Genomic DNA, 13,251 nt, shown 5'->3' on the forward strand with positions numbered 1-13,251 from the left:
GGCAGCAGGCGTACCGGACCTTGGTTGTCACAGTTACAATAATAAACACGCGGACTGTACTGAGAGCGGTGTGCCTGCCTTCGTCGCCATGGTTACTACAATAACGTTCATGGCTTGGTGAGGTTTAAGCACAGAAACGACTTGGTTAGGTTTTTGGAAACGATCGCGATTTGGGTTACGATAAGTATTTCCTTAACATTAGATGGTATTTGTTGCCATGGTTACAATAATAACAATGTGGTTAACTTTGTCGAACGGTCATGGGTAATAGAAACAACATGAACTGCTACTTTGACACGGGAATCGAACACTGTTCTCTTGTGTCATATTCCTGTGTTTTGTTGACTCATCCATCCACCACAACCTCCTCGTGACTCAGACTTTGTCTCTCTTTATACGTCACCACACTTTTCCCTTTGCCGCTGTCTTAATTACTACAGCCACTAGATGTCGCCTAGCAACAAAACGTAACAATCATAATCATACAGTCGTAATAACCAGCTGCACAGACGACCTATGGGCTCGTTTTTTTACAGGACGACAGTCTACAATCACCAAAATGTGTGTGTTACCCTGATATAAGGGAGAAAATCCAGCCTTCCATGGAATAAAATCATTTGATCTTAATGACAATGCATCATGGTAATGACTTCCCCCCTAGCACCAACAGCAGGACAAAACCTGATATTTTAAGCCCCAGAATTATTGAAGAATAAGAATAGCTCAATCAATCAATGATATAAGAATAGCAAAATCAAATGTTTTCTATTTGTGAATAAACAAAACCAAATTATACAAGTTCTTAGTGACTCCCTGTTGGAGGGGTCTCTTGAATAACATGCTGCCAGTCCTCCTTGAGCCCAGTGCTGTCGCTAACCGGGTAGAAAGTGACGATGATTACAGGGTCTACTGTCTATAACGATTCCACTGGGATGTACAAATAACAGTAATTAAGCGCGGCCCAGAGCAACACTGTTTCAAAAGGCCTACACATCCTCACAGTGCCGCTGCTTGTGACTGTGAATGACTAAGAGGAGAATGCTGTTTAAATTTTCCAAGCAATTGCTTTGGGGCCGGAGCAATGGTGCAGCAGGAATGCAGCTTTGCCTCCATCACTGAACATCTTTTGCCCTGAACTAAAACACTGCCTCTACCATTAATATGTTTCAACTGTCCTATTGCATTTATTTATTATCATTATGAGAACAAATTGACTATAAATAACAGTACAGCCACATAATGATAATAGGGCACTCTGGGATCCTTGTAAGGAAATTGCCCATCACTACAGAGCTGCAGAGGGAAATGATCCGGTTCATTCAAAGGATTCTTCATTCACATGTAGAACAATCTGAATTCAAACAAATGTCCACACACACACCCACATGCATGAATACGCACATTAACACACACCTATTTTCCCATAAAGCAGGAGTCGACTTTGGATGTAAAACTTGAAAGAATAATATACACATTGGCTGACAATATGAAAAACTATAAGAATGTCATCACTATTGTTATACATAGCATTGTAACATGTACTGTTTATACAGAACAGCTTCGATCTGAAGGTGGTTTCAGACAGCGAGTGCTTACTAAACATAAAGAGAGCCTCGTCCCTGAAGGCAGCAGAAGCAGCAGTGGTAAAGAGAAAGTGCACAGCTGTTATTCTTGTATGTGCACAAATGTTTGATGCCTGAGTGCGATGCACGAACCCATGACTTCCGATTCGATGAAAAGCACACAGAAACAATGCAACGGAAAAAAAGCTGCAAGTAACTTTTTAGTAGTATCTGAGTAACCTGGATTATACACCTCTTCAGCAGCAGTGACAGTTAACTCTGTGAAGCTTCCTGATAGGATGCATAGAGTAGCTATAAGTAACCCTGGGAATTGAATTCACCTTGAATAGATAAAAAGAGATCCGGCCTGAATGCTTCCCTCTTCCCTCACTGTTTTAAAAATATCTACACGTTCGTCAAGAAGATCTCATGACTGACATCCACATTTTGCAGTAGTTTTAATCCAACCTGAAAGACACACGTGACGATACAAAATGATGCATTCTGGCCATACATTTTTCTGTCTGTCATGGACACACACACACACGCACACACACACAAGCAAACACACATTCAAAGCTATAATCCCACAAACAGAACCACCATCTGTGCGGTGCAGCCAGTTTTCCTTTGTGTCCTGTGTGTTGGCAAACTTCACAGAGTTTTATCATCAAGTATGCAGGACAGGCCCTCGGTGGCCCCACATCAGACAACACGCTTCACACCGACTGCATCACCTGCACGCCCTGCTGCTGTGGTCTGTCTATATACTGTATATGGACAGCAAATGTGGGTATGTTGGCGCATGCAAATGGGAGTGTTTCAGAAAGAGATAGGAGGGAGGGGGGTGGGGGGGGGGGGTAAGGGAGAGAAGGAGGCGAAGAGACCTTTGTACAAAAACTTCAAAAGCATCATGGCAACCACAGGGGACCCTCCTCCTCCCCTTCTCATCTGACTCCTTCGCATCCTCAACTCTGATTGGCTGTAACTGGAACATGGAGCAAGCTTCACCTTGACACCAGTAACATGTAGGAGGGGAGGAAGGAAGGAGCCTGAAACAACTGGATGTTTTTTAGCTTCCAAACAATTAAATAACTACGCATTAATACTATAACCATCCATATTAACACAGCAGATTTACAGCAGGTTACACTGACATGTACAGACTTCAGCTTATCCTGTGTAATTCTGTGTTAAATTAGAACCAGCCACACACCAAGGTGTGAGGAAAAAGTGGCAATGCTCTGCACGCTCCAGAGACAGGGACTTCTTACAATGACGCCGGCAAAGAAAGTGACCTGCGGCGGCTCGGGGGACGGACAGAGTGACGAGGGCAGAGACAGGAGCAGAGCCTGAGATGCAGGTCAGTATATGTGTCCAGCTCATCTGCTCTAATATATTTCAGGTTCATAGTTTCCTAGCCACCTTTTAAAGTTCTCCCCCAGACACATTTTAACATGGTGTTCCCACATAAAAAAGGAAGAAAAAAAAAGACTTTGGAAAGGGGCACAAATTCAGGATTAGGCCTTGTGCCCTTCCCAGCACCACTTGCACTATGTTGACCAGTGAAAGAGAGGTGCGAGGTGGAGACGACACTATGAGGAGCGATGAGAGCGAACCAAAACAATGAAGCTGAGAGTGTTGACTCCAGTGTTTGGATCCTCTCCATTCATGAAACTTGAAAAACAGTTTACAGTTGTATACAGTCTGTTCTCAAAGTGGGGTCCGACTGAATGTGCTCAGCACATATGGTTAACGTTAAGAAAAGCAGCAGGGGCAGTTCTGTTACTTCAAAATGAATGGTTATTGTTGGTGTAAAAGTGATAATATGTTAAACTCCTGTTCAACTTTTTATATTATGATAAAAATCATCCTCATTTATTATACTTTATCAGATTTAAGCAAACAGGAAGCCCATATTGTGCAGAATTGCTGATTTATCTTATCGTGTCACGCAGTAGATGTGAACTGTCAAGGTTGTCCCGCCACATGCCAGCTAAGTGGCTAACGAATAAATCCTCAAGAATATTGATGAAGTGTTCAGAATGCATTGAGTGCTGTTTTGCCCTGGGCTTGAATCTACAGCGAGCTCCAGCAGGCAGGCTGACCGGCTGACTTTATATTCCTGGAGAGAATTCACACCACGATGCTGCAGTGCTTCAATTTGTAAATGCTGCACTCAACACAGCTAATCTAGTTTGTGAAAAGTTGTATGCCAAGAAAAATGACCTTATACGTACATATGGAGGGAGGGATGCTGAAGTCCTAAAAGTAGCATCTGGATGGACAGATGGTTAGATGGAGGTGACACCTCATGGAGTGTTTGTACAATGTTTGGGAAATTCTTCTTCTTGTCATATGCAATAGCAAACAAAACCACTGCTGTGTGTTATCTGCACTGCATATATATATATATATATATATATATATATATATTATAATTTGTGTTGTCTGCTTCCTGACAACCTTATAGAATCAGCCAGCTGTTGGCAGGTGCAGGGTACTCTGTGTAAAACCTTTTCTTTCATGTGTGAGCACAGTTTTCCTCTAATGCCCCACATCTGTTTCACAGTCGAGCTCAATAAAAAGTCGAGTACATGCTGCTGCTGAAAAGGATTGAACAGGTGGAAGTTTAGTGTTTGTATAATACTATTGATTCCATCAGTGTTTCATCAGCCATCAGTCTATTTTAACATAGTTACCCCACCTAATGAGTTCATGTAATTGATTTAAAGGGGCCATTTGTAAGTCTTCCCTACCGTCAATCGTGGTTCCTTGGCGGGAGCGGATGGTGGTGATTGTCGCTGGACCAGACTTTAGCCCATCGTTGCGTTTACAGGACAAGAGGTTATAATACGCCCTCCCTCTGAGCAGCTATTGTGAGTGGCTGGCGACAGCTGATGGTGAGTAAAGGAATTAATTTGATGCTGAACTCGCAATGTTTCTTCTAGATTGGTAAGTAAACAGCTGTTAATGCTAACATTAGCTATGTAGCGATAGCAAAGCTTACAAATAGCTCCTTTAAGTCCTCAGTCACTGTTATTGACTTGAAAGTATTTAAATTTCTGGTGTCAAGATTGTTGAAATTCATGGTTTAGGTTCTTCAGAGACACACAGAGAGTGTTTTTTTTTTGTCATGATGTGTAACTAGAGAGTCACTATTATAAGCACCAATAACACTATTAATTGAACATGTCCTTTGTAAAACAGAAATAAATCTCAGACAATATGTTCTTTTACTATGACTATAACCATGGAAATCTGGGCTGTTTCCAGTGAAAGTCGCGCAGCACACTATTAATATCCATTTCCTGCTAACAGTGGTTGCAAGACGAGTTTCCCCCTTCTCTGTTGTCCCCTCCTCTTCTCCTGATTCCCCCTCTATATTTCTCTCTCCTTCACCACCCTCCTCCCCCTCCCCCTCCCCTTCTTATCTCTTACTCCCCCCCCATTTGTTTTTCTCACCTTTCTCACCACCTCTCAGGTCTTCTTTCCTGGCAACGGTGCGTGGGATCAAGGAACCACTGTGGTTTGCATATAAGCTCATTACTTTGAGTGACAGAGAACTTACACAGCTGCTGCATGACGGATCACAGAGAAGAAATCACACATGTGCAGCCTTTTATCAGCAACAGACTGGGTGCCATTGTTATTGCTTTGGTTGACTTACTGTCTGGCAGTTGCATAATTTTCCTTTTTATAATCTGAAGCACGTGCACAAGTGTGGCGGGTGTGTTTCGTGTGCGTGTATTTAGTTAGTTTTGGAAGCAAGAGCAGAACTTCCTATGAACATGCTAACATGCTAGTTAACAGCAGATGGGTTGTGGGTGGGTGAAATATATAATGTATGAGGAAAATATTAATTACATATAATGTGAAGATATTTTAAACTCAATATTTCGTCAAGGCACGATGTAGACTCTGTGTTTGGACTGCTGAACTCGTTGTGATTTATTATTTATTTTGGGCAGCAGCCAAACGTTATGAGCTTTTAAATAGTTTGTCTTTGGGAAATAGCAGTGACATACACGATTTTAATGTCAGCCTGTGTTCATGGTTTTTTGTGGAAACAGGCTACCTGTTGCCATTTTCATTTTACCAATAATATATTTTCATACACAAGTTATTTTCATTGAGACATTCCTGATTGTTCTTGCTGTAACATTATCACCATCCTCCAGCAAAGTTTTCCAACTACCTTCATTATAGTGTCTGTTTTATAAATCTGGATGTAATATAATCATATCTACATTAAAACACTAAGAATGTAACTAGATGTTACATTTATTTGGTCGTTTTAGTTGATAATTAAAATTTCTTTAACTTTATGGTTAATCATTTTTGAGATTTATGATTTGAAAACCCTGATCGCTTCATGAGGTCACTGACTAAAGATGCGTAGTTTCTACTTTACTTTTAAATTCCTCATTTCATCAAATCTTTAAACAATCAAAGCTCACATCATAAAAAGATATACATAAAATAAATAAAACAGATGTTTTTCAAATAAAGTCTTTTGTGTTGCTACTTTCATCAAATCTAAAGTATTTTAATGATATGATTCGTATCAAAAGAAGATCAAATTTGAGTGCAATCAATCCAATGATACTTTCATCTGGTCACTTCTCTTTTACTTATTTTAATTGGTTATTTTAAGTTCCAGCCTTTGCTTGCGGCAGCCGGAGGAGCTTTGTACAGACAGATAGGATCCCAGTGGACGTAAGCTTCCAGCTCAGTGCAGTGAAAAATGCAATGAAGCCTTTTCACAGACACATTAAACCGACCGTGAACAACGTTTATCACTGTAGGATCTATTGTATGTGGCGGGCGATAAAGACTAGAAAGGCAAATTCACTGTCACATTAATTTGTGAGGAAGCCTGAGCGCAAGAGCTGGGAAGGTGGCAGGAGGCAGACATGAGAAACTTCATCATTCAACTCAGCTCAACTCATAGTGATGTAACTTGTGTAATGTATTGTAACTGCTCGTTATTATTTTTCACTTTATTTGTCCGTGTCGAGTTTTCCAGCCCATCTTTCCGGGGATTTTGTGAAGGTTTTGTGAAGGTTAGAGAAGGAAGGGGAGAGAGTGGCGTGAAGAGGAAGCAGAGCGGGAAGAGAAGGTTAGAGTAAAGAAAGACGATCTGATAAAGCAAATAAAAAATCATTAGAGGACAAGTTCGTGAAGTATGGGAGAGCCTTGTGGAGTGGAAACCTGTTAATAGGGTGCAACATGGAAGTGCAGATGGAGGAAGCGAAGACAGTGATTGTTGTGGGAATAGTAACGGTAGCCAAGGCAGTAAGAGTAAAGGAGCACAGGCTCAGCGGCTGCAAGGGGGGTGATTTCTGTTTTACCTTTCTCCTTTAATAGAAGAGGAGCTGAGGATGTGTAATAGGTGAGTTGAGAAGCCCCAGAGCTCTGAAAATCGAAACTAAATCCTTTTTGATAGAGTTGGAGGCAAAGTTTATACTTCAGACCGAGGGCAGTCTCACTCCCAAGTCGTCACATTCGGACGCTTGGTCACGACCTCTTGGTGTCACTTTTTGAATAAAAACAGCACCATGGTGCGATGACAGATGCAGGAAGTGGGATGATAGGAATAAAGCATCTAAACTAATGAAAAGAAAACATATTTTCCAACATATGATTCAGTTAAAGCAAGCCCACGCAGTAGTACGGAGGACTGTAAGACTGGCAAGGACATACTGGAGAAAGTATTGTGACTCAACTGGAAACACAACTCAGGTAGGAGGGGTGTGGGGAGTGATTAAGAGGATGGGAGGGGACAGGAGGGGGTGGGGTTGCAGTTACAAAAGGAGAAAGGTTGCGTTCATAATAAATTGGTACAAAGTTTGAATAATTTGTCTGGAAAAAATGTTTCAGAAATAAGATTTGAAACCTTCCCAACACAGAATGCAGTTGTTTTAACTGATGAGACTGTGTTTTATAATCTTAGCATCTTATGTGTTTAAAATTTCCCTTATGTATTATTGTCATTACGATTTTGTTATTTCATAAATTGTTATTTAAACTGTTTGTAAAAAAAAAGTTTTTTTTATCTGTTCATGAATTGTTTTTATTATGTTTTTTTATGCACATGCAGGTCTCTCTTGAAAATGAGATCTCGGTCTCAGTGGGATTTACCTGAATAAATAAAGGTTAAATAAATAAAAGAGCGAAGAAGACATTTACATATTACATAATCTGCACAGAGCAAGGTGTGGGTGTTAGGGAGCAGGAGTAACATTAGGAGAGAACTGGAGAATTTCACACAGAAACCTTTGCATCACACTTTTCATCATAAACTAACATCCCAGAGGCCACTGAGAGCAGATCAGACGCAGAGACCGTCCAACACGTCATCAGCTCATGCAGGAAATGTGCAGAGGAAAGGCTACACGTGATCACACAGCTCCAGTAACTTTGATTATCAGAGATCAATATGAAAAGCATTGTCGTGTGTGGAGGTCGTGGGGAGGACACATGACAACTGTTTGGTTGTTTGTTTTTTTTTGAAGTCGACTGGACTAATTAAACGAATAAAGAAAAAACCAGACAAGGACACCTTTCTTAGTTTTTGGTTTTTCAAAGAACACCTGGAGTTGAATTTTTTTTTCTGCAACTGTGAAGCCGAGCTCTGTGACTAGAACATAATGTGAACACATGAAAGGCGTCCGCTCTGCTGGATGCGTTCGGCCTCAGAGCTGCTGTGAAGTCAGAGGCAGTTTGGACCATGATCAAGTATATGTCATGATCTGCCCTGAGGGGACTATTTCTGTTGACTCTCTGTTTGACTACTTTATGTTTGGACATTTGTTTGTTTCCTGTTTTATTTTTTTTAATTACTTCCCATGTGTGTCTCAAGGTTACGTTACTTCCTGTCTTGTGTTTCCCTCCTCAGTGATTTCGTGCCCCGCCCTAACGTGTCTCACCTGTACGTAAGTCTCTGTCTTCCCCTCTGTCTCTGTCCGTTCGTCTGTTTTGTGTCTGTGTGACCTGCGTGACCTGCGTGACTTGTGTGACCTGCGTGACCTGTGTGACCTGTGTGACCTGTGTGACCTGTGTGACCTGCGTGACCTGTGTGACCTGCGTGAAGCGTCCCCTGCATGGACTTTGCATGTTTTTGGAATTTTCTGGTTTTTCTTCCTGTGTCTAAGTTTCTACCAGTTTTGCCTCCTAAGTTTGGATCTTCTGCATTTCTTCTGCACGAGCTTGACAGTGTCGGACAGTTTCACTATTAAAGTATTTTCCCTCCAACTTTCAGCCTTCGTGTTTGTCTGTGTTTGTGTCCAGTTAACTTAAACCCAGACAGTACAGACAGGTGAGACAACGATAGTGGTAAACGGATTCATAAAGACCGACAGCTCTGCCATGACTCGTGCTTTGACAGAGGGATACATTATACTGTAAAGGGCTTCTGACATGTTGCCCTGCTGATGTACAGCAAATAAGGTGAACAATGTATTAGAATTGGATCAATATAATGCAGTCTCACGAAACACCACCCACCCACTACAACTTCAATATTAAACATAATGTAGGATTATCACCTTTCTGACAGTATTAGCTAAATCTGAACATTTAAATATCTTTGTGAGAGTAGATTTCATGGCAGAGTGGTTGTCGCTGTTGGATTTTTAGCGCTTAGTGTTTCATAAATGTTAAAAGTTCCAGTTCCCCTTCAGCTCTTTATAGTCTTAAGGAGAGAGCTGGTTGACACAGTTCTCATCAAGCACACAGTCGTCTCAAACTGTAACCTGTTCCCTCTTCTCTCTGTGACAACTTGCGACGACTGCTCTCCACAGGGATGCAAACATTATTTTTTTAAAATTCCCTGATTTGATAATCACCCGATGACACAAGTGAAAAGCAGCCAAAGTTGAGTTTTGAAAACAGCGCGACGGCGATTCAGAAACAGAATGCCCTTGGGACCTTTGAAATAAACATCTATTGCGTGCTGTGCTCATCCTCCATCACCTACTCATTACTACACTTAGGAAGGTGGAGCGAGAGGGAGGGGGGCAGAGAAGAAGAGGAGAGGTGGAGGAGGAGGAGGAGGAGGAGGAGGGTGAAGAAAAGGGTTGAGACAGGCCCAAAAATAAAGGAAGGAAGAGCGCTAATGAGTACACTCAGGTTCGCTCAGTTGCTGTGACAACGCGCCGGCTCAAGCCACAAAACTGCACATCTAATGACTAACACACACACACACACACACACACACACACAGTTGGGAGTAGAGGACACAGTATACCCCTTCAAGCTTTTGTCATCTTCATGGGTTTGCAGCCGCACAAACCCCATCAGAACACCACACACTCCACTGACGCCACAAATGGCACATGTCCATACCCCTGCGTGTGTGTGTGTGTGTGTGTGTGTGTGTGTGTGTGTGTGTGTGTGTGTGTCTGCGGTGAGGACTATCAAATAGGTGTGCCAACATAAAGAAACGCAGCCAACGCTTTGAACCAAATCAATCAGGACCACCACGGCGTGATTGTGCCAGTTGGAGCGAGCTGTATAGTTTTAGAGGAGTGAGGAAAAAAAAAACAAAAAAACCTGCACAATGCAGCAGATCCTCCTGCATCAAGACCTCGGGCATCCAAACTGACAGGCACTGAACGCCACAGAGGAAGAATATAGTTCCTAAAATGTGCAAATATCGCTTCTAAAATGTGTGAATTCGACCAGATGTATGAAAAAAGGAAATTGAGGCACTTGGCAAAGATGTTCTGTCTTGCCATTTTTCTTCGTTTCAGTTCTGGAGCCACAGTATAATGCTGTTTGTCAATTACCTCCCACAGTGGAGTCGGGTTGGGCAGTACAATGACATATATACACTGTAAGATGATAGGATTTAACCACTTCTAACTTGCTGTGCAATATTAGAAAAGATGAAAAAAATTGAAAAATAACATTCTCTATATATACAGTATATATATGTATATTTAAATATATATTTAGTTGCTGATGATGAACACATTTCATCACAGGTTTAGAAGCTGTCTACTTCCTGGCTTTGTAAATGTTTTTTTCATAGAAACAAAGGTTAATTGGACTGGCAGACATCAGTATTTAAAATAGGTGGTATTCTCCTTTAAGCTGCACAGTGATAGCACGTCTGCGGCTACCTCCAGTGCTCCCTGCACAGTAGGTCACAGCTGCAAGGACAGTGCATCTGGATGTATGTGTGTGTGTGTGTGTGTGTGTGTGTGTGTGTATGTGTACTGTATGTTGCTTTGTGAGTTCATGCATGTGTATTTGTCTCGGCATAAGTACTGTAGGGAGAATGTCCTCTCCAGGGGCCAGTGCATGGCCTGGGGGCTCGAGTTGGCAACACTGATAACCAAGATCAGCTGTTCAACTAATGAACCTCCAGCATAAACAGACACAAACACACACACTTACACACACACAGACACACACACACACACACACACAGACACACACACACACATGAAACATGCAGACACAGCTTGAGTTTTGAGAGGTGGAGGGACAAACAGATGTCACATTGAAGCTGGGAGGAGGCCTCTTCTCATCCTCACACTGATTCCTCAAGGCAAGCTGTCTGCACACACAAACACACACACAACAGATAACATGCTTCTGCAGAGCACAGCACAGAACCTCTCAATCTCTGTCTCCCTTTTTATGTCAGTCCAACATGAGGCAAGAAGACAAAGGGAGCATCACTGTGCAAATCAAAAATTCATCACCCTACACTCATATTGGAGCTTGATTCTTTTGCCAAAAAAAGAGACAAAACACACAATAAGCAAAGTGAAAAATGAGTTTGACTAATAGCATTATTCTTTATTTATCAATTGTTTTCATATTTTGCCCACAATAATTGTGTCGTAAAAATGTGATATTGTGTCAGTCCAAGAGGAAAGTGCAGTGTCATCTGCAAACTGTTTGAATTTGTATGTATTTTCTCACTGGCATAGTAGCTAGTAAAGGATTATATGTAAAACCTGCACAGCACAAGCTTACCTTCCTCAGCAGGTTGCAGATCCTCTCGATGTTTCGCAGTCTCTCCCTCTGTAAACAGGCAAACAGAGGGGAAGAGGTAAGTCATAGGATTCACAGACTTATTTTAGATTTATTTCATTTATGACAGCTGAGTATACTGACATCCAAGTAAAGATGAAACAGAATAGAAATAGTGCAAGTTTGTCCTTGTACTGTACTTGGAGGGAAAGCAGTTGATGCAGAGATACAACGAGAAGCTACAGAGACTATCAGTCAAATATACATGAAAGCATCTCGCATCTTATTTTAATGGTAGATGTCAGAAATCATAAATCTGATAACTTCAGACTTGACTTGACAAAATCAAAAATGTGCGGTGGATGCATGTTTCAGGTGTTTCGCAAGGTAAAAGTTTAACGTGTGTGGCTAAAAGCAGCTAGCAGGCTAATAAAATCATCCCACAAAGTTGTAAATAATACTCCCTCTCATCAAACACTTTCATTAATCTCTTTCACTGTCCCCGCGCTCACTGCAGCCGATCAGAATCCCTCTTTGTCTGCTGCCTGTATTGTTCTTCTGTGCAGCTATAAAACCGCATGATTGAGAGCTCCATCCCACTCTCTCTCTCCCAAGCCGACTGGAGATCCTCGTGACGCTGCGTCTCAAATTTCAATCATACTGATCTCTGGAAGAGCCGGGGTCGATTCACAATGACGAGTGACTGTGTCTCGCTCTGTTCTTCAGAAAGATGAATGAGGGCTGAAACTCTGCGTTGCAGCAAGCAAAATCTGGTCTGACTGCTTTTTTATTTTTTACAGTGTTCAGAGCCTGAACTTCAAAACTGCAAAAACAAATTTCACATCTCACAATTTTTTTTTTTATATGTAAAATCAGATATTTGAAGAAAATATATTTTCAAACGAAATTATTTATTCATTTATTTCTACAGACTGGTGTTCTGTTGCCTGATCTGTTTTTATTCCCCATAGTTCATTAACTTACAGAAATAAAAAAAAACAAGCATGAAAAGTGAGCAGCAGCAGTCGTCATTCCGTTTATACTGTATAAGTTAGTGCATTTCTATGTTTGTATGTTGTTTGTGTGTATTAAGCTGTAAAAAGCTTAAATCAGCAATCAACACAATGCTGAGCCACCGTTTCACCAAAGCTTTTAACGTCGTGATCAAATATTAACTAGCTCCTACAGAGACGCAGTATGGACTTGGAGTGGCAGTGCAGTGTGTTCCACAGGGGGGCGATGCATAGCTCCGGCTGCTTATGAATCATATATTGATCGGAGCTCCGGAGCTGTTTGTGCTCGCGGACAGTCGGTTTGACTTTATCTCTGCTGCTGGATGAAAATGTGCTGAAATAATTGGAGTGAAAACAGTGCTTATTGTGATTTCCTCTTTTTCATATACTGACAGCCACAGGCCGGTATCTGTGTCTGTACGCTTCATACTGTGGCCTACATCCAGGCCCCTTTGTGGGGTTTTAGCCTCACCTGTGCATTTTTTATATCATACGTTTAACGCTGAGTGCAGGGAAGAAGTCTGTGTGAAAATGTGCCAGCGAGAATCTACCTCTGCTCAAACTACAGTATGAGCAGTCACGCTTCAGTGTGTGTGTGTGTGTGTGTGTGTGTGTGTGTGTGCTTCAGTCAGAGACAGAGCAAGAGAGAGACAGACAGAATGTGTGTGTGTGTGTGTGTGTGTGTG

At 41.6% G+C, this 13,251-nt stretch overlaps 1 protein-coding gene across 1 annotated transcript in view; it reads right to left on the bottom strand.

Moving 5' to 3' along the window:
- The window catches only part of cnih3 (cornichon family AMPA receptor auxiliary protein 3), a 60,313-nt gene that overhangs the window by 22,118 nt on the left and 24,944 nt on the right, over positions 1-13,251 (bottom strand). Inside the window, exon 3 of the mRNA XM_022767556.1 lies at positions 11,556-11,603. Coding sequence (XP_022623277.1) covers positions 11,556-11,603 — 48 coding nt within the window. The remainder of the gene's footprint in view (positions 1-11,555; positions 11,604-13,251) is intronic.

Source organism: Seriola dumerili, unplaced genomic scaffold (genome assembly GCF_002260705.1).
Source record: "Seriola dumerili isolate Sdu_G_001 unplaced genomic scaffold, Sdu_1.0 BDQW01000025.1, whole genome shotgun sequence".
Lineage (NCBI taxonomy): Eukaryota > Metazoa > Chordata > Actinopteri > Carangiformes > Carangidae > Seriola > Seriola dumerili.